The 27,627-nt window shown below is 39.0% G+C and overlaps 2 protein-coding genes across 3 annotated transcripts; one reads left to right on the forward strand and one right to left on the reverse strand.

Annotated features, from left to right (window-relative positions):
* Window positions 1–1,101: 1,101 nt before the first annotated feature.
* On the reverse strand, window positions 1,102–5,111 carry LOC124165405 (RNA-binding protein 8A). Its single transcript, XM_046542801.1, has 5 exons — window positions 4,923–5,111; window positions 4,669–4,806; window positions 4,349–4,485; window positions 3,878–4,002; window positions 1,102–1,304 (listed from the first exon to the last, which is right to left on the reverse strand). The coding sequence occupies exons 1-5, from the start codon at window positions 4,981–4,983 to the stop codon at window positions 1,277–1,279; spliced, it is 489 nt and encodes a 162-aa protein (XP_046398757.1). The 5' UTR covers window positions 4,984–5,111; the 3' UTR covers window positions 1,102–1,276.
* A 799-nt stretch (window positions 5,112–5,910) lies between these two features.
* On the forward strand, window positions 5,911–13,963 carry LOC124165404 (geranylgeranyl transferase type-2 subunit beta). 2 transcript variants are annotated; one of them, XM_046542799.1, is made up of 6 exons: window positions 5,911–6,093; window positions 6,237–6,344; window positions 6,423–6,620; window positions 6,741–6,899; window positions 9,141–9,285; window positions 13,181–13,963. In XM_046542799.1, exons 1-6 carry the CDS (start codon window positions 6,091–6,093, stop codon window positions 13,567–13,569), a joined length of 1,002 nt encoding a protein of 333 aa, XP_046398755.1. In that variant the 5' UTR covers window positions 5,911–6,090; the 3' UTR covers window positions 13,570–13,963. The 2 variants fall into 2 exon arrangements, with proteins under 2 accessions (XP_046398755.1, XP_046398754.1); XM_046542798.1 differs by lacking the exon at window positions 5,911–6,093 and having other exon boundaries at window positions 6,201–6,344.
* Window positions 13,964–27,627: the final 13,664 nt, after the last annotated feature.

Raw genomic sequence — 27,627 nt, forward strand, 5'->3', positions numbered from 1 at the left:
ATTGTCACTAACCAAACGTTCCATCCTCTTCCGCCTCTCTTCCCTCATAAATTCCCTTCCAGATCACATTGACCCGTTCTCCATTCCAAACCACTACCTTACAAACCACGCTCTTTCCTACCTTAATGTAAGCTCTTAAGGTCAAAGAGCTTCTTACTTCAATGTATTGTTATTTATTTAAATTAATTATGTTTGATTGTGTTTGTGCTTTTATGTTTGTTATACTGTGCCACTATAAAATGGCAAACTATGCTGTATGTGGACAATTTGATAAATAAATAAAGTACTTTGAAGGTGACTAGCATTTGTAACACAAAAAATTAAATTTCAAATATTTAAAAAAATTGTGTCCAGTTATCTTTGGATCCCCCCTCGTAAATAGTATATACTCTTTGGGCAATGGTGAGTTTTGGAATGAGATAAATTGAAGGGAGCACAAAATTCCAAAATCCACATTGACGAGAAATACAGTGCAACCTCGATATAACGACACCCCACGGTGCACTAATAAACACTCGTTATAGCGAGTTATCGCTTTACCGGAGGTGGAGCAAATAATAGCCAATATATCTGTTGCGAACAGATATACAGGAAAAGGAGTGGTGCGGCGACAGATAAACATCTATCTGATAAACGTAAGCATAAATCCAGGCGAAAGGCGATGTTTTTTTGCATCACTAAATTTCCTTAATCAAATAACGACTAACTATTCAAACAATTTATAAGCGCCGCACTGAATAAAAATCATGCAAAGCATTGTTTCGTCAATCATTATATTTATCGAACGACAGTTTACCACATAAATTTGAGACTGAGCACTCCATTAACTTCATTCCTAACAGATCGCTAGCAATTACAGAGGTTAAGGAGTCTTGATGAAAGTCTTCCGGCGGTGAAACCCTCGCTATGGCGAGAGCCAACACCATAGGGTCTCGTAAAAACGAATTTTTTAACATGCTTATTATAGGGTCAATTGGCGGTGCATCGGCTATCCCTCGTAATAGCGGGGGTGTCGCTATAGCCCGTACTCGCTTTAACGAGGTTCCACTGTAGAAGAGAAAACTTAAAATTTTTGAGCTAGAAATGAATTCAAACCAACAGTCATTGAAAGACAAAAAAAATATATTACACTCACAGTAGAAGATACACTTTTGTTCAGTGGAGAGTAAATTTGCATACATTAAAGACAAAAGTAGTCCATTGTAACAAAGTGAGAACTTTGTGAAACAGTAGAACTTCAATCCACAAAAACGTCGACAACTGCTCTTTTCACAGTCTATCTTCGCCTGCGACTCTTCCTGGTCCTGAAACATTGAAGAAAACCTACGTTAACATAAGTTCTATTTCAATCTCAGATTAAGAATGCTAACAGCTACATTATTCAGGAAAAAGTCAATAAAGTACATAATTGAAAGGGCCAGAGTTGGGCCAAGAGTTATCAGCAAACCTTTCCATCTAGACATAGTCATTTCTGATGTGAAACTTGTGCTCTATATTATTAATAATACATATATACATGCCTTTACAGCAGCAACTATTTAGAACCAATATTGAAGGTGCTTTGCTGGATGCGACAGGCCCCGTTTGCATGTTATTGACAGCATTACAACAATAATAACAAAGGTCTGATAACAAAACGTACTTAGTGCCACCAGCTTATACATTGGCTCAAGTGTAGACCAGATTTAAAATCATAATAAGGAAATACATTTTACTTCATCTTTCATCCAATGTATTAAAATCTTATGACCAACAAAGAATTCCTTTTCAGTGAAATAAAAAAATGTTACATTGATATCTAATTATTAACATCATATTGTGTTTTTTCATAAAGAGCTACAAAATTCTTATATTTACATTGGCACTTTTTGCCACTACTACCAAATTTGGTGGCACCAAGACGGTAAAATTTTGTATTTTAACTGCATTTTGGCATAAAGCCTTGAGATATTAAGACAAACTGATTAAGTGCAGGATAATTGGGCACATAATGAGACTGATTTAAGACTTCCAGCAAAGGACAGCTTAATAGGAAGAATGGCAGAGTGAGGCCTAAGAAGATATTTTTACCCTGATTTCCATTAAGCATATGACTGCATAACTTCAACAATGTTCATGTGAACATGCACTTCAAAATGCCTTGTGTAAAGGTGGCCAATTAGCCACTGCTCTCATTTAAAAATGATTGTTTGTCTTACTGAGCAAAAGATGCAGTTTGAAGATGTGCAATTACAGGTGACGGGTATAGTTTATCGAATTAGAGGTATAGTTTTATCGAATCTCCAATTTTCGTCGGATCTTCACCAAAATAGGGTGGTTTCCTATTATTTTTTTATTGCCTAAATCGAAAGATTATTACTCCTGGAGTACGTATTTCACGCTTTTAGATTTTTAAATGACGATATCTATTTTTCGCGATTAAATTAAAAGTGAAAAATTTCAAGCGCGCAAAAACGCGACGCGTAAGTAGGAACGCATTTCTGGCTCCCCCTCCTGCCTTGTGAGGTGACCTTGATCGAGGCTCTGAGCGCTGATAGGACGCAGGATGCCAGCGGGTAGCTGAGTACCTTGCTGAATGGTAGCGCTTGGCTTAAAAAAGGTTTATTAATACCTTATCAAGCGAAGAAAACTTTCCGACCTTAGCCAGTTTTAATAGATATTTATTAAGACATGTTTCCCTGAGCTCTGTGCCTCATGCATGCATTGGTAACCTCAGACGATGTATAACTCCTATCCTCTCGTGTAGAAACTAGGTCCCTGTGACGTCACGTGGAGTGGAATCGCATGGGCGCCAATCTGGCCTTTTTCAAATGAGGATAAAATTTGACCCTTGCCATTCGTCTAAACCGGTATTTCAAAAACCAAATAATTTGTGTATTATGAATACACTAATGGTGGGTAACGAATCGCAATCAATGCCTTTCGTTTTCTTTGATGAAGGAAACTACCCTATTAGTCTACATAACTTATTTCACATACTAAACAATCCAAGGGGTGGGCAAAAGCGGTTCGAGTACAAATAAAAATTTAATAATTCATTACTTATCTTGGTGTCGGACGGGTAACACATTGCAGGAGCCATCATAGACGAGAGATGACGATCGAAAACTAAACTTGCTCAGGTGAACAAATTAGTTTGTATCAGAGGGTTTTCATGTAATTTTGAGGGACAAGTTAATGTTTTTATTACAAAAACCATGCCTCGACCAACCCTGGCATAATCCGACCCGCCCAAATAATCTCGCTTATGCCGTCATAAGTCCGCCTGTCGGAGTCTGCCGACACATAAATAAGAAAGAAGCCGCACCTACGGCGAGGCTTCTGCCGTGCGCTACCCGACCCACCCCTCCGGTCCTAAAACTGTACACTAGGAATAAGCCGTTCATTTGCTAGGATTTTACAAAATGTAGAGAGGAAAATTTGCATCCTTTACAAAACACATCATGCCCCGTCTATACCCAAACCTTAGCAACAGTTTGTTTTCGATCGTCTTTTCTCATCTATGATGGCTTCTGCAATGTATAAGTTACCCATTTGACACCAAGATAAGTAATGAATTATTAAATTTTTATTTATACTCGAACCGCTTTCGCCCACCCCTAGGATTGTTTAGTATGTTAAACAAGTTATGTATACTAATTTTGGTGAAGATCCGACGAAAATTGGAGATTCGATAAAACTATACCGTAGCCCAATTACATACCCTGAGAACAATAGGCTAAAGAGAGATTCTTGAATAATCTAAAACAAACTAATTATGAGAGTATGGTAAGACTGCCTCATTGGAGAAATGAATGGAGAGATGTCTTTGAGTTGAAGGTCCAGGATGATCACCAGATTAGAGTGACCCTGATAAAGGAAGACATTAATGACTTACTTTTTTGGGCCTTTGACAAAGCACCAGTCAACGGATATGGGCTGCCCCAAAATGCTCGTTCCATTCAATGAGTCACGCGCTGCCTGGGCTTCCTTGAATGTTTCATACTCGATGAGAGCATAGCCCTGAAACAAAGAGAAAGATGAAGAAGTCTATGGGGATTGCTGGTCTAGCCAAAGCATTAAATTTATTTGAACAAAAACCTTCGCAAATGAATGGGCCATACAGAGACTAGAATGCAAACATCGAAACTGAAATAATTAGTGGAGTCGAAAAGTATAAAATACTGATCATTGAATATTTCCTCATGAATGAGTTACTTCGGTGGCTACAATTACATTCCTTTTATTATTCATGGGCCCGTAATCATTCAAACCACAGAAGTATGGGTAATTGAAGGGACTCGGATACTCTCTAAGAAGAACACAAGAAGCCTTAAGAAATATTAACGAGAATCTGCGACGGAATTACCTTCAAGAATCCTGTGCGGCGATCGAGATTCAGGTGTATATTCTTTATTTCGCCAAACTCAGAAAATTTTTCATGTATGTCGTCTTCTTGGGCCTCTTCGTGTACTGAAGTCACACATAAGATCCATCCTTCAACGGCTGAAATGATACAACCACACATTACCAAACTTGTACTTTCCTAGGTCATTCAAAGCTTCATACAGTCTCCCATAGCTATTGCTTCCACATCCTAACGTTTCCTCCGCAAAGATTACAAATTGATAATAAGACTAGTTGATGGTAATTGAGACTAATAATACAGACAAACATAGAGAGACTTACATCTTTGGGGTCCGGGCTCTTCATCACCATCAACCTCCATTGACTCATAGTCACGGATTTCCTCTCTTGCTGAATTATCAGCGCCAAATCCTCGGCCCTTACGTTTCCTAGCCTTTTCTTTCAATCTTGCAATACCTTCTACAGAGAAATAAAAGAAACACTACAGTTAAAAACATGAGCACAATAACGACTAGGATTCCATGCGGTACATTCTTATATCTTAACTTCAAAGATTCATGATAGTATATACTCACGATCGCCCTCGTCATCCACTTCAAACTCCTCCGCATTATCAATATCTAGCACATCAGCCATATTCGAAAGAAAAATAAACTTAATTTCACTACTTCACGCTTAATTAATTGTGAATTCACCAACGAAGGACACTCCAAACCGATCTCACGCGAAAACAAATAGTCACTTGTTCACAAATGCACGCGGAAGGATTCCATACTAGAGACGCCAACAACCTGCACCTGGCCCAGGCAGAACTTTGCTAATCCTCCATATTTGATGACGTTGATTTGGCATATTCGCCAATCTGCAACATATCCTGGATTAAAATACGGCTTATACAAAAAAAAACATTTAAACTATGGTATGAGCGTATAATGTCATACTAAACCAGCATGGCCACGAAAATTTCCCTATACGAATGCTGCTTCGTTGAAATTGTGAACTCCGACTATACAAATGCATCAAATACACAATTTTTCAAGGCGTACCAAATCATAGGTAGAAGGAATAAAGAAACCAATTTGAAAGGATATATTATATTTTGAAGTGCAGCATGAACACTCTAAAAATGTACTCAAGTAGATCCAAATTAAATATAATATATTTTTTCGTTTCCCTGTCTTCATCCTTTTTTCGCGTTCTGGGGGACCACCGAACCCCTATGAAAAAATTGTATAAAACTGTTTCAAAATTTTATACAATTTATACAATTACCATGGCAATTGTATAAATTGTATAAAATTTTGAAACAGGTTTATACAATTTTTTCATAGGGGAAGGTTCTCTTGCCTTACAGCTACATAATTTAATATAAAATATTTTGTGTATTGGTCTCATACGAAATATAAAATACATTTTAATATGAATTCATAGAATGCATCTCCAAAGTTATATATTAAAAACAGAGGAGTGAAATAATCCCTCTTTATTTTTTTCTATTTCAAATATTCTGGCACTATTGGAGACAACCCGCGGCGACGGCGGACGTATCTAGCTACTACAAACGCTCTAAACAATTGAAGTTTTTTGTGCGTCGTATCGAAGTGGGATGGTGGTGCAAGGAGAATAGGTGGTGTTTGTCAGGAATTGGTTAAGTACGCTAAGAAAGGCATGCACAGTTTTGCATTGAAAGAGGATTCTTGAATTTTACTTCGCCTGCAGTTGGCTGTGTTCTATCTACGAACAATGGTGCGTAATTTTCTTGTTCAGGCGGTGGACGTCAACTCAAACTCCCTTTGTTGAACCACCTTTCTATTTGTGGATCAAGCATTTCAATCACTTCCATGCCGTATCATTATCAGTACATAATTATGTCCCTTCTTTTATTTCAGGCTTCGATTCAGAATGACGTTTCCATTAAAGACAATGCCCCCAAATCTTTGTTGCTAGATAAGCATGCAGACTTCATTGAATCCTATGGTGCCAATAAGGACAATTACGTAAGTACTGTATATAGTTAAACCAGTAATCAATGAAATGCTAATATATATTTACTAAAGGGGGTGCTCTTTTTGTAGGAATATTGCATGACAGAGTATTTAAGAATGTCTGGCGTTTATTGGGGACTTACTGCGATGGAACTCATGGGACAGCTCAAAAGAATGAATAAGGACGATGTGCTTGATTTCATCAAGTCATGCCAGGATGACTCCGGAGGTTTGAGCGCCAGTGTCGGGCATGATCCTCATTTACTTTACACCTTAAGTGCAGTTCAGGTGAGGACTGAAGAATGCTCGTAGATGTATAACTTCCAAAGTTGTTTAGCTGTTTGAATTCTGCGAAAATGCTCCTAACAAGTCTGGGAATATGAATTTATTGTTCCTTTTATTTTGCAGATCCTGTGTATGTACGATGCGACTCACGTCATTGATGTGGAAAAAGTTGTTAGCTATGTGAAAAGTCTCCAGAGGGAAGACGGCAGCTTCACTGGTGACAAGTGGGGTGAAGTGGATACCCGATTTTCATTCTGTGCTGTAGCCTGTCTCTATCTATTGGTGAGTTCTTTTGCTCTGAAGATGATCAACTGCTACATGACCTGTTTAAGCTAGCAACCCCAGGCGTTGCTTTTACATTGTCCTAGCGAAGATTTGGGGTAACTTTTTTGGGGGAAATTTACTCCATAATTTTCCAAATTCCTGTTAGCCAACATCACTTGGCCCCTGACAATGCAAAGATAAGAAAAAATAATGTAATGATACTAATAAAGTTTCTCCATGAATGTGTTTAAGGGAAAATGAAATAATAAGTTATTGAGCAGCAAAATAGTATTATAAATAAATATGGTCAGCACCTAAATTAAGGGATGCAGAGGTGCTCGCCTGCTCTTTCAAGTGCATTGAAATCATATTAATTTGGATACCATGCAGAACTGACTAGAACAAAGAAATTTCATTGGAGACATTTATTTGTACTTATTGGTTCAAGGAAGCCACTACAAAACCCTTGATTTATGATAGGTTGGACTTCCGATGGATTCGGGATACTATTCGAGCCGATTTATCGAGCACTTCTCAAAACATTAAAATTTGATAAGTTTTTTCCCAGTGCACAATATGCCATAAAGTGTGTGTAGATATGACTCCTTTGTTAGCATGACACATTTTAATGCAGCAATGTTTAAATACTCATTAAACTGATTTTTCACTGGGAAATAATGCTGGTTCAGCACACAATACTATTGGCTTTATGATCAGTCCTCTTGAACGAATTAATATTGTAATGAAAGGGGGTAGTGTACATAAATGAATGTATGGACGATTCAAAAACTAACAGTCTGCTTGTTGACCCTTCAATCGTCTCAATATCAATTGTGGTGGGTGAAGTTAAACTGAAATTTGCAATTGGCTTTGAGAATGGAGTTCGATTTCCTCTCAGAACCATTGGCAGCCATTAAATGTCTACATCTTTTAGGGGTAGATTAGGGTCAATGTTTTGTGGTTCATTACTTTCATAGGCCCCTAGAGAGTATGCAAAACCTCTCTCCCCTATTGTGTTGAGATCTTATAAGTCTCTACTTATGGCTATAAGATTACCGTCAATTATTTTTAGGGATTGTTTGTCAAACTTGCCCCGTAAAAGATCTGGATCCTCCATCTAGGAATGTGTGATATTCATATGCTTGTGACTTAAACCTGATTCACATGATCACTTTTTCCGTCCCTCAGAATGATAGCGTAAGGGATAGGTTTTCCAGGACCAAAAGAGTGGCCGCTCACTCTGGCATCATTTTCCTGATCACCATTCCCACCGTCCCCTTTTCCATCTCTAATTCTGTTACTTTCTGTAAATAAGACTGTCATTCAATTCAAAACCAATCCTGGCATTACTATTTGGTGTAGGCAGCCATGCATTCTGATTGGTGAATGGTTTCAGCTGTAATGTCCTGGCCCACCTCCTGCGCTTCGACTCCAATTGATGGCTACATTGTGACTGACTACTGACGAGAGACGAGTGGCCAATGACTGTGTATGATTAACTGAGTGACAATAGCATCTCCGCTGTGAAATTATATAGGGGAGGTGAAACAAGGATGTTTTCAACGAAGAGGAATGGGAAGATGAAGGTTTAGGCATTCTCGTAAGTGGAAGGTAAAAATCCCAAGGCATAGTTTGACCAAGAAGGATAGACTATTCTGAGTTGTCACACAAGAACATTTTTATCCATATTTTAGAAATGGAAATCTTCCATTTCCGGATCACTACACAGCGACGGAAAAAGGGACGTGCCAAGTGATGGGAAAAGGAATGGGATTTCCATCCCTCGACCCATGGCGGAATAAGATTGCATAAAATAGTAATTTTTTCCGCCATCATTGGAGTTATTCCTTGAAAGGAATTGAAAATATGATCATATGATTCAGGCTTAGTCTGGGGTGAGCTCTACTCAAGTAACTCTACCAACCTTTAAGTTGAATCTCTGGGTGAGTGATGCTTGCTCATAACGTAATGTATCTGCTTTATTGCATCATTTCTATTTTACCTGGAAAATAGTATTGTTTTGAGGTGATGTCCATTGTGCCACTCTGGTGTAATATCCCATGCCCATTTGCTCCTGGATACTCAGTCTATGTAAAAGCTATTGCTGTGATTAAGTACAAATACCTATCAGTTGCTGCCTGGTTTCCCCATTTTTAGAAGGAATTAATATTTGCCTACATTATAGTTGTGGTGGTTGGATCCATCTATGCCTTTCATTCTACATTTGTTTGCATTTTTGTGCTCTTTTTTCCCCAACAGGGCAGGTTGGATGCCATTGATGTGGACAAGGCAGTGAAGTTTGTTGCGTCATGCATGAACTTTGATGGTGGCTTTGGGTCGAGACCAGGCTCGGAGAGTCACGCAGGCCTTGTCTACTGCTGTGTGGGCATGTTGTCTTTGACAGGTGAGGGTGACTGTCTTTGTTGTGTATACATAAGCAGATGCCTGTTGTTGGGTCATGCAATATCAAATCAGTGGTCTTTTTTTTACTCATGGGGAGACAATGCTCAAGTGATTCTATGGAAACAAAAAGGGTAGTGATTTTCTGAAACTAAAGTACAGTGCAACCTCGATATAACGACACCCCACGGTGCACTAATAAACACTCGCCATAGCGAATTGTCGCTTTACCGGAGGTGGAGCAAATAATAGCCAATATACCTGTTGCGAACTGATATACAGGAACAGGAGTGGTGCGGCGACAGATAAACATCTATCCAATAAACGTAAGCATAAATCCAGACGAAAGGCGATGTTTTTTTGAATCACTAAATTTCCTTACTCAAACAAGGACTAACTATTCAAATAATTTATAAGCGCCGCACTGAATAAAAATCATGGAATGCATTGTTTCGTCAATCATTATGCCAATGCACAACCAACGAAGCCATTTTTCTATGCACTTAATTAGTTCATTTACGTGATCATTCTATTATTTTTGTATTTTCCACTGAAAATTCAAAAATTAACTGATAAAACAGTATCGCGGTTATTTAATGCCTCAAATGTTTCCATTGGTGTATGTTTATTGTTTCTGTACGTTAAGCAGCAGTGAAGTGAAATAATGCATTACATTTGATTCTACAGTCGAAAACGGTGGAAGGTTGTATAAAGTTCCCGCCTTGGAAGACTTTTTCTATCAAATAATGTAATATCTACATCATCTACGGTAAAAAGTTTGCTAAGCTTGAAAAATGATGTGATTAAAATTGCCGTTGTTGAAAAAAGTTTCTTTTTGAGTGTTACGCTTGCGACGTATTTGAAATAATACACCGAGTTTACCACTACACTGCAAACGAGAGTTAGCTCTTCTGTGAGTTCTTCCAGCGGCCACCAGGGGATGCTCGGCTACCCACGTGACAAAAGAGAGCGCCAGTACGACTCCAACCACTGACGCGAATAGTTCACCCTTGTAAATCCGCAACGGAGAATAAATGCGTCCATCCGGACAATTCACGCTGAGTATCATTGCTTCGTACATCCTACATCATCGCTAAGGCGCACTACCTACCTTTAGAGGCATCATTGCAAGAAATACCTCATACTGCAAGGGTTTTGTCGGGGAGTTGTATGTAAAAAAGTTCCGTTTCGTCTATGTTATATGACGCGGGGAATACTTCTAAAGATACTTATGATCGGAGTCCTTTCTTCCACGACTTCGGGTTTACACCGGAGGCATCACCAGCAATTATGAGGGGAGATAACGCTTTGGTGCTTCGCATTAGTATAATCAACCTTCTGCACTCTTAAAATTCTCGATTCGCAATCTATCCCTGAAATATTCCGCTTTAGGCTTGGGCGTAGCCCCTTTCTCAGAAGTTCCCGCAGATTGGAATGTGCAAAACCACCCGAACAAAGCTCCTTATAACTATCGTCTGCATTCCTTGGGCGCTTCTGTTTTTTTTAATTTTGCAGAGCGAATAGGAAGATAAATTAATTTCGACACTCTCATATTACTCCTTTATTTTTATTTTCCCGCTTAGACGTGTTTGGTGTTTTTTTGGTCATGGTGACTGCCATCAAATGCTTTCTATTCACGCAACTCACGGACGTGCGGGTATGCTGCCGACTGCTTTCTGCCGCCCGAGGAACAAAAGAAGATGAAGCATTCGCGAATGCTAATGCCACAATATTTTCACCAAAATTAACTACTTATTTATCGAACGACATTTTACCACATAAATTTGAGACTGAGCTCTCCATTAACTTCATTTCTAACAGATCGCTAGCGATTACAGAGGTTAAGGAGTCTTGATGAAAGTCTTCCGGCCATGAAACCCTCGTTATGGCGAGAGCCAGCACCAAAAGGGTCTCGTAAAAACGAATTTTTTAACACGCTTATTATAGGGTCAATTGACGGTGCATCAACTATGTCTCGTTATAGCGGGAGTGTCGCTATAGCCCGTACTCGCTTTAACGAGGTTCCACTGTATAAAGTAAGTGCTGAAAAAGTGTCACAGGTTTCTTTCTCACTAGCCCTGGTTCAAGAGAAAAACGCTGGTAAAGATTTGGTGCAGCATCACTCACATTCAGTGCTGTCCTATCTCATCAATCCACGGTAGCTGAGGGTATGATAAAAGAATTTCTGGATTAGAAAAGTACTATGTAGTTAAGATAATTTTTTTCATCATATTTATATGTTTTAATTAAATGTCTGGAATTTCAATTTGAGTTCTCTGTCAAGGAAGAGCTAGAAAATTAGTTATGAATGTACATGGAATAAAAAAAGCCACCAACTACCTAATTGGGTCCCATGGCTCATGGATAGGGTATTAATAATCCTTATTTAGGCGAGGTGCTACCTGCTAGTAGCCTGTATCGTAGCGGCGGTCATAGCCTCCTACCAAGGTGGCATCCGGAACCAGAATGAGGTCACACAGGCTTTGTCTCATCTCTCAGCTATTCGAATGTTTTCCTCTCTCCTCTGGTTTATTCTTTGATAGTTTTTATATTGTTATTGCATTTTGTCTAATTCATGTTTTGTTAAAATTTTCACCTTAAATTGGCATCACAGATGCTTGTGAAAAATGATTTAAATTCATAAATATATTATTATGCATGGAAAATTTTTCCCAACTGTCCTCAGTTTTTAACATTCATCTACATATACTTACCACCCTGCAAGCCGAATAAAAAGGCGTGTGGCAGGGGAAGTTAGGACATCAGCCGTTTACTTATAAAAGCAAATATTAAAACAAAATTACGACTAGCATTTATTTAACTCCTTTATGGTTCAAGGGAAAAACGAATTCCCATTCAGCTTGGAGGTTTTCGGGATTACTACCGTGCAAATTCATCTCTGTAACCCCGAAAACCTCCATGCTGAATCCTCACTACACCAGGAAAGCCTACTCAAGGATTTCAACGAATTCCCGTACCTTATCTATTCGGCAAAGTATCTCTCTCAATTTATTGCTTCTGTCGGACCTGGAAATATTGTGGGGCTATAAGGTGGTATTCTCCGTGTCACTCTTAAAGATATCTATTCTCAATTATTCAAGCAATCTAAGCCTAGCTCGCAGCCTCCGAGTCTCTTGCGGCTCCCATATTAACACTTTGAGTGCTGGCTGCTAAATTTAAAGCCCTACTGAAAAATCCAGCCATTTTTACTATATCCGTAAATTTTTTTAAAACATAAGCATCAAAAATATATTTATATCGATGTGCATTTCAATAAAAATGGACTTTGCTCTTCTTTATGAATGAGTTGAATAACATTTATTGCTAATTTTTAAATATATAATTGAACAATGAAAACCTACTGTTTTTGAAAATTAAAAAAGTTGCAACATATGATGTACCGCCATAACATGCATAATAATTTTTTTAATACGCTCAATTTGAACTATTTAAAGCATGGAAATCATAAAAAAGCATTGTTCCAAGCTAAGCATTGAAAATCCTGGATGAATAAAAGGGTCAATGCACCCTCAACGAACGGTCCATTGGCCCAAAGAATTTTCACACTAAGTGGCCTAAGATGAGGATGCCGGTAGCTACGGAGGATATTTCGTCCTCAAGACATAAAGTGAACTCTTTTTCCATCGAGCAGTTGATTTTTGAAAAAGCAGAACCACTAAGCAGTAAACTGGAAAAGTACCACGGGCGAAATATTACAGCTTCACGTATACAAAGCCAATTAAATGGAAAGACGTAATATTACGTCCATGGCAATCCTCAAAAGGATTAGCAGGACATAAAATTATGTCCATGGCACGCAAAGTGTTAAAATCTGAGAAACACTGTCTGTACGCCTGTACATTGAGGTCCAACATATCTGATTCTTGTTTGTATTACAGGTCGCCTGGATGTGGTCAATGCCGATCTACTCGGATGGTGGCTCAGCGAGCGTCAGCTGCCATCTGGGGGCCTAAATGGTCGGCCCGAGAAACTGCCCGATGTCTGTTACTCGTGGTGGGTGCTTGCATCGCTATCAATCCTCGGTCGTCTTCACTGGATAGATGCTCACCACCTCTCCACGTTCATCCTTGCGTGCCAGGATGCAGAGACTGGTGGTTTTGCGGACCGACCTGGTGACCTGCCTGACCCTTTCCACACACTGTTTGGCTTGGCAGCGCTGTCGCTGCTCGGGAACTGCAACGTTGCCCCTGTTGACGCCACGCTGTGCATGCCAACTCATGTTCTCTCTAGGCTCGGCCTCTCTCCTCAGAAGCTGTCTCAGTGCTGAGTGTACAAATGTTAAGATTGAGCATTTTCAATGCTTGTTTCCTCGTGGACTTGACGTACTTTTCTGGTCATTTTACCGTGCAAGTGTTATAAAATGGTGTGTTTGGAGTACGCATGTTGGTTGCAATGATTCTCCAGTTGCTCCAGCTGATGCATGCGTTAGGCTGTGAAATCGCTTCTCCATCTTGATCACTCCCATCAGTTCATGGTGAAGTGTGTATGCTTTAAGGAGATCTTAATGTCATGGAGTAAAAATCCTGCTCAACAGTGCAGGACAGTACATAATAAAATTTGTAGGGGCTTATAATGCAACTCAAAAGTTTCCTGTTATTTTTTTCTCATGTAATGTCTCTGTTAATTAGACTTAGCTGTTCATTATAAATATCAGTTGTTTTCATTCCAAATATGTTCAAATGCAGGAAATGCAAATAAAAATCTAAGTTGAAAGAAAAAATATCCCGGAAAACAGTTTTTTGTTTGCCTTAGCGCATCAGCAACTGTGAAAATAACAGGTATTAACCAGCTTAGAGCTAGGCTTAATACTATTAGAGTTACCACCAGGCTGACACTGCTATAGTCTTATCAAAGCCCTCGGCAGGTTATTGCCAGTTCTCCCTCCTCTTGATGATTGGCTGAGACAATAAAAAACTGGTTGCAGAGATATTTTTCTCTCTAACTTTAATTGACATTTGAATTTCCTGTCTGTGGACACATTCTTGTTAACCAATTGGTAGCTCAACTTAATTATTCATTTTCATTCCAGATGCTAATTCTTCACGGTCAGACCACTCATGCCTGAGGACTTACTTCCCATTCTCCCCGACCAGGGTTCGCCAGTATTCTTCAGGGCTCCCTCTCCCTCCCCGCGCAACAATTGCCCAATCATTACGACCCCTTGCACGATTCCCTCTTCAGAGCTCCCACTCAACTGTGAAGACCTTAAAACCCTGAATAAGCCGTGAATTTCATTATAAAACCGTAAAAGTCTCTCATACTTGATTTTAGAACTAGGATTGACAGATCAAAAGAAAAATTGATATTTTGATCATATTTCAAGGTCAGTAACGTGCAGGCACTGTCCACTCATTTATCTGCACACATATATTCTAAGCGCAATTAATATTCCATGGTCCAATTATTGGTCCATGTGCTGTGACGACACATTTACCTTAAGCCGGAAGACTGGTAACCAAAGTGTTCATTAAACCTGGCGAAAATTCAGACACCTTTAGCCAGAGCTGAATTTTGCAAATGATATGTGACGTCAGGAGAGATAGCACTTTCATTGCTGCGTTTGCATTCCTGGAGTCTGTCGCGTTTGTTAAATTTTTAGGTAACGTGCGGCCGATGATTCTTATGCAATCATTTTTTCTGCCTAAAACGGTTCAACTACAAACCGTGAATTTGACGACACTGAGACCGTGAAAACCTGGAAAAAACCATGAATTTTATAATTTATTTGGAGTGGGAAACCTGCTCTTCTTTCCTATGCTGGCATCATTCCCTCTTCAATCTTGTCCTCATCCATGCAATCCATGCTTCTTCTTTCGAGACCCATCTTCTGGCATAAACTAGAGCTATTTGACCTCTGTACATTCATTTGGATGTCATGATGTATATGATCATCATTTATATATTCGTGATCTGTGCTGTGCTGAGCTATGATGTTCCCTATTGCTCATTGAAACTGGCCAAACCTTCCCATTCAAATGTGACTGAGGCAAGTTTGAACTAGTGCAGTTCCCTAGGTTGGCTAGCTTTTGTGCTGGTGAATAAAAGCAAAGGAGATGCTCATTTTGAGATGGGCCTCTCCATTGCTCTGAAATAAACTCTTTCCTTTGTTGTCTGCATTCCATCTTGAATTTGATGATGATTACATTTTCCAGCACTGGTAAACTCTTAAGGCCTGGTTGCACGTTGCGATAACATGTGCTATTTAATGTTTGAATGCGTGAACAATTTAGATTGACTGAAACATGACTCTTATGAATGCCTGAACAAATTAGAGCAGGTTCTATTTTCTGTTCAGGTATTTGTGTGAGTTGGGTGGGCACAGGGCATTTTCAGGTCAGTTCTAGCATTCATGTATTTACGTATTTACTCATACATTTTAATGTACCCAATAACCAGGTATTCAGGTGTTTAAAAGTGCTTGATTAAAAACATTGTCTCAACATTGTTTTGGTGCATTTCATTGTCATCAAAGAACTCAAGGTGTAGATTTTGTGTTCAAGCGTAGTTTTGCATCACCTTAGAAAAATCATATCAATTTTGAGCCTTCATTTGAAGCACGTTAGCAAGAAGTTGATTAAAATGGAAAGTTGCAATGTTCAAGAAAGCATTTCTTTCCATATCTGCATAATGTTGAAATACTTTCTTCTGTATGAATGTTGTCTCTCTGACATTTACATGAACAGCCTTTCTATTCATAACTTCATGAGGTATTTAAAGGTGCTTCTTGTTTTGCTTGTGAGTTGTTGATTTATTTTTCAAAACTGCACAACTACTTAGAACACAGTAATACATATATCTATCAGTGCCAGGAATGTGATTCTGTGCATTGTTTGAATCTGTATGCAAGGAAATCATTAGAAAAGGGAAAGAGATAGGCACTGTAAGTAGTACGTTAGAACTGGCATGTAAATGTACAAAATTTATGTCTTTTATCTGTTCATTAAAAGCCTTGTACATATATTTTATCAAGAACATTTGTCATTTAAAATATCTTGAGTAATTTTAAAAATAAATTATTGAAAGTTGAGTTTATACAATTTTTTTAAACATAATTTTGAATACAGTACCCTTCATCTAAAGAACGTTGGCAAGAAGTGGATTAAATAGAAATTTGCAATGTTCAATTAAAGCACCTCTTTTCGTGAAAAAATTTTATCGGTGTGAATTAATGTTGAAATGCATTTTTTTGAATGAATGTGGTTTTGGGGAATAAATCCCCCCCAGAGCTCAGAGAAAATTTTTATTTCAATCCATTTTACTTAATTGGATTGATATTACTAATATTATAGTGTAAGGACTAATAAAATATCCCTCAGAAAGCCCCGTAAAACTCACCATTTATCTTAAAATTCCGCAATTAATTAGTTTCGCACCTACCGCTTATCCTGGTGGGTATTCCATACCCCCACACACCCTGGTATTAGTTGCACCTAAACCCCCCCAGCCTTAATTCCTAGCTTCGCTCCTGCGGTTTAGAGTTGGGAGAATGGACATTTATGTGCTTAATTAAGATGATGTCTACTTCCCACCCAATCTACCTTTTTTTAGTGACATATTACTCAATTAAAACTTAAGCTATCCTATTGAAATTGTCATTGTTTAGTCCATTTATCTTCATAATTTCTCTGAGTGGCACAACATTTCAAATGACTTCTATGCTTCTGAGTCACTGTGCAATATGGGTTCTGCTACTGTAACTCTGGCTGTTACTCAATCCCTCAAAAACTATCTCGATAATGAAAAACAAGTTTTGCAGGAAGACACTCAACATATTCCTTTCTCACATACACTTTAGAGCAAAGGCTTTAGGGCCCACAAGGACCTATCATTGCTCAATATGAACCTGTAAGAGAATCTTTTCTTGTTAAACCCTGAAGTGCTGAATGTCTGGTAAAGCTGATGAGCATTTTCATTCGCAGAAGACCTAATGTCTGGTGTGGATGGCAAGGATTTTTCATCACAAACATCCAAACGTTGGTGTGGGGGAGGGAAGTGATTGCTGCAATGGCAGCGATTGTCAGATGCATGAAGTGCCTGCCTGAAACCCAGCTTCGCGAAACCTTAGGGCCATTCCTAGGCAATTAAGTGAGACTCCCCCACTCATTTATGATACTCCTAGCTGTAAGAATCTGTTGTGAAGTGGTTATATTGTCAATGGTATTCGTGATAAAACATTTTGCTGCATACTGCAATTTTTTTTCTTTGAAATGAATCCTTCGTTTTGTTCTGTGCGTAAGCAATTTTTAAAGGAAATTTTAGCATTACTAATAACATTTGGAGTAGAAGTCTTAGTATCTAGTGTTCACTAACTTTGTTCTTATCAACGCTAGTAATCAGATTAAAATTCTGCTATGCTTAAAAAATTGCTATAGTATTAGTTGTTAGTATTGCTATAGAGTATATTATTGACAATCAAGGGCAATATGTATATGGTTTAAAAAAACACTGGTAACACAACAAGTTGACCATGAACTTGTGGTAAGAAAGGGTTGGAGGGTCTAGTCCAGTGGCTGGGATAAGCCCCAAGTCAGGTCCCAAATCGGCGGAATGAGAATACCATGGGAATTCCACCCAAAAAGAGAGCTCTGAACAGAGAGGTTAAAATTATTCCTATGCTACCCTTAGCATGGAAAAATTTTCTCTCCTAAGTGCTGGCAGGAAAGGATTAAAAGGTACTGATATGATTGTGCATGCATCAATTTTGGGGGTCATTATGAGTTAGCCAGGGATTGGATTTGGAGGGGTGTATTGGACCTGTGGTGCAGCGAGGGCGGGGTTTTGGGGGATAAAACCCCCCCCCCCCAGAGCTCATGGAAATTTTTAAGTAAATCTATTTTACTTAATTTGATTAATATTTCTTATAGAATAGTGCAAGGATTAGTGAAATATCCCTCAGAAGACCGTAAAAATCACCATTTTGAAGCATTTATCTTAAATTTTTTCCGGCGGAAGGCCTTCGCACCTACCACTTACCCTGGCGGGCATGCGATACCCCCACACCCCGAAGTATTAGTTGCGCCTAAATCACCCCCTAGCCTTAATTCTTAGCTGTGCCCCTGGTCGCAGGTGCATATTTGCCAGCTTTGAGGTTTTTTTTTCTTGTAACTCATCTGACCTTCCTTTCTACCGCATTCTACGCATTAATTGCGATTTCGGACCAGAGCAAACAACCCCATTCATGCAATATATGGTTCAGTTCAGAGGGAAGTGTATAATTCTCTGCATGAGGTTGAAATAAATGTAAATATTAGTGCCTGGCAAAGATGTGTTAAAACACTTAATCTATGTTCAAACTGATTGTTACTCGCTCTAATAAAAAGAATTTTTAGATGTTTTAGAAAAATGGCCTTTTTTGGAAATTTAGATATTTAGGTTATAAATAGTATATTTTGTTGAATCGTTACCCTGATGGTAGAATATCAGAAACGATAAAATTAAACATGGGTATTTTTTGGTATTTATACCTTAGTGTTGATTAGCTCGAAAAATTTATGATATGATGTTTGAAGGAGGAATTATATTTGCTTCCCAGTATTTTTTCCAACTAAAAAAGCGAGGTCAAATTTCAAGGTTTCTCTTCTTTTTAGAACTGCTTCGTTTGTGTGTAATTTTGTTAGTTTTTCGTTTGTGTCGAGTACTACCGTCTAAATGTTTTAGTTAAGTTGGATTTCACCTGCCGCTGTTTGAAACCTGCGCTCGTTACCCGCGGATTTTCAAGAGTCCCACAACACCTCGAACGGTAGAGTCAGCAGGTCAGCATTCGTTAGGAAGTGCTGCTCTCAGCGGAAAAATAAAAAAATACATCAGGCTGGTGTGGCGCGTATATTGGTGTTTTATAAATGACGTTCAGGTACGCCGTTCGTGAATTTCTGAAGGTAGTCCAATGGTTAAGACATTTCTTCCTCTCTCGGAAATAGTAAAGGCATTATATTGTTTAAAATTTGTATTTAACTAGTCGATTGCCTTCAAGTTACCCAGATGTTAGAAACTAGGAGGCTGCGCGCTAGGCTTAGATTGCTTGGTATTAACCTAAAGGCAACAGATGAAGTGAGGTACTTGAGTTATGATAACTTCGAACCTCTCGTGGGGAACAAATATGAGGAATGTATTTAAATTATAATAATAAATGTAGGTAAATTTAATGAAGGTAGAGCTGCTAAGAAGTTAGGATTCGTCAAGCGCATTGTGGGAAGATTTTCGGTTGAGAAAGTAAAAGAAAGGATTTATTTCGCATTCGTCCGACCACACCTTGAATATGCAGCGAGCGTGGGATATGGTATCTAGTGTAGAAAGACTTAATCCATGAACTGAATAAAATTCAAAGGAAAGCGGCGCAATTCGTGAAAAACTGCTACGGGCGTACAGACAGCGGTACCTACCCAGATGTTAAGCGAATTAGGCTGGCAGCCGCTGGAGACTCGGAGGCTGCGCGCTATAATATAGGCATAGATTGCTGGAACAATTGAAAAAAGATATCTTTGCGAGCGACACGGCGAAGATCACTTAGAGATCTATTATATTAGATGGATGGCATTTCAAGGGCAATACTCCGTCTGTTGGATGGGACATATATCCATTTTCCCCTGGGCGCTTTTCGTACAGAACAGGCGAACAGGGTTTCTCTCTACACATTCCTCCACGCCTTTACCGATCGCGGAAATTACCCTAGTGTCGATCGCCGCCACCAAATACCCACCTATAAGTTGATTACACAATCACAGAGTATCGAAATGCTATCGGGATTTTTGTAATTTTTCCTTATCTTCCATTTCATGATGCAACTAATAACATCTACCCCTTTCGCTGAAATAACGGGTCCTGCTCTTCATTAACTTCCGATGACAAATCGCGCAATAAAGTGTGCAGCTTGCTATCAGATATTCATAATTTTAGCACTATTTAGCGGAAAAATATAAATATTTTAAAGTTTAACAATGTTAAAAAATCCATAATGAACATAAAAAAAACTCATATTTCATGATTAGTGATACGTGAAAATCGCATATGCGATAAATACGATATTGATGCGATACACGTGAATAAATGCGATATAGGCACGATGACTGGACTTTTATGATATTTAAACCGCAAATTTGCCTCTTCGATGGCGAAATTCGCAAATTTAGTGCCTAGCCCGCCTCTCTCTACGCCACTGGACGTTGGGCCTTACTGTTTCTTAGATGGTATTTTCATCGGCAGCTACTTGAGAGGTTGAGAGAGAACTCTGGTAGATTCTGCGAGTTAAGCAAATATTTCTTGCCTTCTGCCTAGAAAAAAACTGAGTTTGGTAATGCTGAACACCACACAATCTGGACAGAGGTTTACAGAGAGGTTTTTCAGCCAGTAAAATCTAGTTGTGACTGACAGACGCAACCGGTTGAAGGAAGAGAGTTTTGAAACTAGTTCAATGTTGATGTTCAACTAGCGTAAATGATATTGGGTGATTTCAATTCATTGACACGCGTCGACACAAGTCGACTTGCGTCGCGGTTTTCGTGTTCCATTCTGTGTGTGTCGCTGACTGTTGTGACACAAGTCAACAAACGGTAACGCACAGGAATTGGAGGGTTATAAAGGAAGTTTTCGTGAGTCGACACTAGTCGACGCGCGAGTCGCATGAATGGAAAGCACCCATTCAGGCTACTAATATCAATTTTGATTATTTACTTTATGCCTTATTCCTTAATTAAGTGTTGTTGTCAATGATATTCAGGCTACTAATATCAATTATAATTATATTATCAGTATTTTTTTCAAATACTGTGTTTCATCACACTTTGTCGTCAACTACTAATGCTACAATATGAAAATCCAGAAAAAATAGATGCTACAAAATGCTAGAAACTATAATTAAAAGTGCTATAAAATTAAAATGAAAATGCTATTTTAGCGTATCTCTATTCATGATACATGGTGTAATGATTGAAATGATTTAATTAGTAGCGGGTACTGAAAAAAACTCGAGGGAGGGGGGGCAAAATATATCTTAAGTTACCTTTACTTTTATCACGATCACGATAAAAATAATCAAGTCACACGCAAAATTAGAGAAAGTTTTAATTAAAGTGATTATACGCATATACAAGACAATATCATCTTATGATATAAAAGCATACAATGAGGAACTTGCATGGGTCGTAGATTGCTCTAAAAACTATTTTGAATAAGTCAAATGGATACATTAGCTCGCAAAAATACCTTCAGTTTCTCCATTCAACATCAAAAGAAATAAAAAAATTGCATTTAAAATCGAGAAAAATTTCTCTGAGCCGACCACTGCGCGAAGACACCCGAGCGTTGCCGAGGCCAGGCGTGACGTCATAGGTGCCTAAACAACCGTTGGGAGTAGGGAAATACGCTGAGCGCATGGTGTAAAATTTGTTTTGAGGGAGTATTTAGCCGCTCATCGTCACTTTATTTTGTTCTGTTATTCTTGGGAAAGTTTTCCTATTGCTATTGTGCCTAGATTATTACTTGGGATATTAATAATGCGGCATCGGGATGATGAAGTACAAGCGTTTCACTTCGTGTGTTTTGGTTATCAGAAAAATGGATGATAACGTTGCCACTCGTTCGAATAGTACACCTGAAATTCATCTACGTCTACATAATACCCCGCAAGCCGCCTAAAAGGCGAGTGGCATGGGGTGTTAGGACACCAGCCTTTTTTTAGAACACCAAAAATTGATGCCACGACCCTCATGGAATTTGTTAAGACAAATTATTGCTATACGTCGGCGGCAAATCGAGTTGTAAAAGAAACTTGTAATACTGGAGGATAACGATCGTAAGCTGTGCTGTTGACATTAGAGTAAGCTGTGCTGTTGAATTTGGCAACGCCGGATTAACGGAGAAGGTAGTCCTATCCGTCCTACGGTACGAATTCACAGCAAAACAGTCTGCACACAATCCACATGTGAGATCGCGAATCGGTTCCGCTGCCAACACACACACAAGCTACAACCTATTTCAATAATATAGGTAAATCCATAAACAATATACTAGCATATACCATAATAATATAGTGGGAAATAGGCAAATACTCTTATCAAAAACTGGATGTCACTATCACATTCTTATATTCATCACGTACAACTTACAATAACAGAACTCGTTATGATGAATACAACTATTTATTCACTGATTTAAACCCTTAAATTATCCCACACAAGTGACACAGGTGACATTTCTCACTACTATTCGTTGAAATAATGGAATAACAAACTTCACACACAGTTTTTATTTCAATAGCGTGATCGTGAAATGTCATATCTACGGTGAACAACGGAGATTAGCACGCCACTGACAATTTCTACACTACTGTTAGACATTTATCGATAGCGTAGTAGCACTTTTTACAATTCAATCACGATGGAACACTGATAACTCATGGCCGATATTTTTCAACATTGTCAAACTTTGTGCATTACAACCACTGGCACTGTGATTATTAGCAGTAGCTAAACGGGAGATGTCACGTTGAAAACAACACTATTTTGGCACAAAAATGTTCCTAGATGTCTCCAATCAGCGAGCAAAAGTTGCATTGACTGGAATTCACCCCATAATACAAGCACAGACAGTCCTAAACGACGAATTCTCCGGTACCTACGAATAAACGGATGAAGTTATTGTATATAAAAGCTAAGCGGACATTAGTAAACATCAAAATCGTTCTAATTACATACTTAAATGAATGATATGCCGTCGATAACATCAACTTACAATTAACGTATCCCCTTTCCAATGGCCGTGGCTCAGACTCCTACAACGATGTTATTTAGGTATTATCAAATTTTTGGTTTAACTGCTCCAGTTTTATATTTTATGCCCTTACTCAGATATTAATATTATAAATAATGCAAAATACGAGGGCTTCCGAGCCTCTACCGTCGGATATTTATCTTTAAATATAATATAATCAACACGTCTAACAAACGAAGCTCTCACAACTGCTGGCAACTATTACAAACAATCACAACAATAGCTTCGCGTGATGTTTAGGCACCTTTGACGTCATCGAGGCTTCGTCGGCAGTGGCTTGGGGGGTGAGGGAGTTTTTCCCGCGCTTTAAAATTCGTAATATTTATCATTAAATATCTCGCGAAGGAAAACTCAGATTTACATGCGGTTTCCTTTGTTGTATTCAGAAAATAATTTTCTGTCCGCCTATGAAATAAAAAAAATTCATGCAAGTTCCCCATTGTGGTTATGCAATGTTTGGCAATATGAGCGGCCCCGCAATGGGGGGGGGGGGGGGGCACCATATGTATCCGCCACTGGACTGAATACGAGTGGCGATAGCTGTGTTCTCGATGTTCTAACAGAAAGAGGGTTCGTTTCAAAATGAAACAATAAGCGCAATAATATGTAGAACGATATATAATGGTAATAACTTTCTATTTCAGTGTTCTATGTTGATTACAAACTACAGAATTTAATTTCATTGCCTACCATTCCATTTAAAAAGAACCACAGAAATAATAAGTAGGAGCACGATAATAAAAAAAACGAAGTTGAAATGGAAGAGGTGAAAATAGTATGAGATAAGATATGGATCTGACTGAGCGAATAGAGATAGATTTGATCAGCAAAATGTGGAAAAATCGGGGTGCGCAACCAAACGCGAAGGTCATATCACTGAACATCACTACTTCCAGTGGCGTAACTATGGGGGGATGTATCCCTCCAAAAGCCTCAGAGAAATCAAAAAATTATTTATATAAAAATCTTTTATGGATTTTATATATAGTAACTGCATCTGCTTTAATTAAATTTTAAGTGCCAAAATGACGTAAAATGCATTTTCAGGCATGTTATTTTTCAAAATATTTCCTGAACTCCCCGTTTCCTGGGGGGTAGACCCCACTAACCCCCTAAGGCCGCCTATATCTGGCGCCGCAACAATACTTTCGTTCACCTTGGAAACCGGTAAAACGTAGCCGTACGGTGACATTTTATCAATTGGATTTTCCAAGCGATAGAAAGCGGATGCGATAGCATATTGTGGTGTTATAAACGAAGTTTAAACGCACTGGTTCCAGTAAAAATCAGCCACAATGAATAATACATCAATCACTTGAGTAGCAGAGGAAGAAAATAGTCATCTCGCAGGGATTTGCAGTGAGCTACAGCCGGCGGAGTTCCAACTTCGACCAGAGCAGAGTTCGAAAATAACTCCTGCAAATAAGATATTGCATTTATTTCCTGCTATTGAATCTCACAATCGATTCCATTCAGTGGATTTGGAGTTGATACCAAAGAGCAGATCTCGCCATCTATATTTTCCGCCACGTACATCATGGAACGGATTTTAAAGAGAGTTGCATCGAGCATCTCTGAAAGTGTGCTGGGCAACAGCCTGGAGGAGAGGCTGGATTATGAGTATACTGTCCACCTGGAGCACATTCAACCGAACTTGAATGGAATGCCCAACGAGCTTCTCAATCAGGCAGAAAAATTTTTGATTTACCTGGTCGGAGTGACTACCAAAAGCCTGGAAGAAAAGGAGAGGCGAAACATCAACCTGTTCGTTCTCCTCACTAACATGGCATCTGGAACTCTCACGGGTATACACAAGAACACGAATCCCCCAAAACCAGGAGAACCAATGCCTCCGCGTCCGAGAATGCACTTCGACGACACTGAGGAGGAATCGCTGATCGCGGAAGTCATTGGATAAGACCTGAGCGATGCTTTGTGCTCAGAACTCAACGAAGAAGAAGGTGATGGTGCAAATTCGGCCAAAAGAGGGCGTGTTTAAGAGCATCCAGTGACAGCAAGAGCGTCCAGATAACTCCCCTTAATACATGGTTCTCCTAAAATCGAATAAATGAACAGGAAAATACAATGAAGTTACCAACTCGTGGAAACTGGGTGACAAATTTCGTGTTTTCTTACATTGAACTTAAAAGAGAAAAAAATACATGTGAAGGATGTTTTGGTCGAAGCCTATCTTAATTTTCTATTAAAAAAATTCTTTCAATGAGTTTCGACTTTCTGTGTGAACGACACCATTCAAAATTTAATTCTCTTAGTACATTAGAGATAAGTTAAACATTATCCATAACAGTATGTTATCTTTTTTCACACACGAATCGCATGGATTACGGCAATGCATGTTGGGAAGGTGGAGAGAGAAGACATCATTCCCTCACTATTGTCGTTCATCCATGGAGGAATGAAACCAGTACCAACGCAGAACTGGATATCTGGGAGGAATGTTAGCTGGTGAAACTCAGCTGCGAGGAACACAGCGGAGAGGTACATCAGATATGGCTTCCGATATCCAAGAGTACGAATAAATGGTACACGAATTGAAAATGCTTGAGAAGAAGAGGAACTCCTTGATAAGGGCATACAACTAAGGGCTGATTCACTGTTATTATGTCACAATAGGTGATCAAGTTCCAAATTATATTCCTTTGCTCTTTGTAAAATCGAAATTGGTTAGTTGTCACGCATCCTGTTCATACAATGGTATGAACAATTGTGTGAGAGCAGTAGGTCTTTCACAATTAACTATACTAGCTTAAATAATACTAATCGAACGCTTTCATTTCGGTGAGTTTTCAATTCTGTGTGTTAATGTGATTTTTCCCTGGATGGCGAAATCGTCCTACATATCACGATGCATGTCGCCAAAGGCATCGTCACAATATCACTATGGCATGCCAAAACCAATTTATATTTCATTGAATGTACCTAGGGATTCATTAAAATTTGATAACGTGGTAGGCATCTAATTGCATTGCATTATAATTTTTTTACCCTTATTCTCCCATTGATCTCCATAGATTATATATTCCACTGAATTTCATTATTTGAATAACATCCACTACGCGTTAATTTTTTATCAACGACCCAGAGCTGTTTGCTAATTATTTGTCCAGGTTTCTTGTTTTTAATTATTGCCACCATAAATCTCTATTTATGCCAAATTAAGTTAGAATGACGCGACCAATATCCATATACTAGTTCAGGGATGGCGAAAATGACGGCTCAAACTATTACTCTCCCAAGTAATAATTTTCAGAGATGGCAGGGATGATCACAGTCCGTATTTCCATCATTTTTTTCCATTGAGTTTGCCATCACTGAACACTTATGTGGAATCAACCAAAGTATTTTTTTTTCAATCGAATACATCGAAAATTTAGGAAAAACACGCAAAAATAGCGCGAGAATTTCGTATTTGTAGCCGTGTGGCGCTGGCCAGAACGCCCCAATCCATCACCATACAGTTATATGAAGAGTGGTAGTGCTGCGTCTAAGCTCGTGCCTTATGGAAGTCTTGGGACGCCGCACGAGCATGCGCAGTGCGACGTATCTATTGAGTTGACATCGCCGCACCGGCCGGCGCGGCGCGGCGATTTTCATCATTTAATTCATTGTACGAAGTGTAACGTAATTATTGGAACTGAAAGGTGGCTAATAGACGATGCTTCAGGCATTGAGATCTTCCCAAAATCGTTCACCGTTTATCGGAAAGATAGAATTAATCGAGCTGGAGGCGGAGTATTTATAGCTGTAAAGAATTCAATCGTCAGCGGTGACCGTAACTTAGACCAGCGTTGAATCTGTGTGGTGCTCAATTAAATGCCCAAAATCCAAAACAATATTAATATGCTCGTATTACAGACCTCCCAACTCGGATATAACATCAGTGTTGGATTTTGAAACCCATATAAAGTTATTGTTTATGTTTGACATGTAATAACTGCATCTGCTTAAAGTTAAATATTAAGAGCCAAAATTACGTAAATATGTTTTTTCAGGCATGAGAATTTTCAAAAATTTGCCGTTGACTCCTTCACCCCCCCCCCCGTTGCCATCCCAGGCTATCCCATTCCCCCAAAGCATATTCCTAGTTACGCCACTGCTGTGAGTTTTGTGTTCCCTTTGATCGTGCCAAGGGATGTGTCCACCCGGCATCATGTCCAACCTCAGAGCTTGAATGACGTGACGTAACCAACGGTAATGCAATAATGACGCAAAAGACTCGTCGAACACAACTAGAAGTAGCACTGCGGGCTTTGGGAACATGAGATGCACCTGCGTACTAACTTTGTAATCCGTGCAGCCGAATGGAAATGCACAGCGGACAGATAAACAGATATCCTCCTGTATATATTCGACAAATGAACAAAATTACCATTTCATCTGGTGTAAATTGGTTAACCAGATATCCAGCCCTTCTCTGGATCCGCCACTGTAAGGAATCATATCCCGAGTGGAGCACTCAAGCAAGCAACCAACACGTTCCTGTAAAGTAGACCACGCCGAAGAATTTGTTTGCACTCTCTCATCCGAGGAAAACTTAACT

This window comes from Ischnura elegans, chromosome 9, assembly GCF_921293095.1.
Source record: "Ischnura elegans chromosome 9, ioIscEleg1.1, whole genome shotgun sequence".
NCBI classification, from domain to species: Eukaryota; Metazoa; Arthropoda; class Insecta; order Odonata; family Coenagrionidae; genus Ischnura; species Ischnura elegans.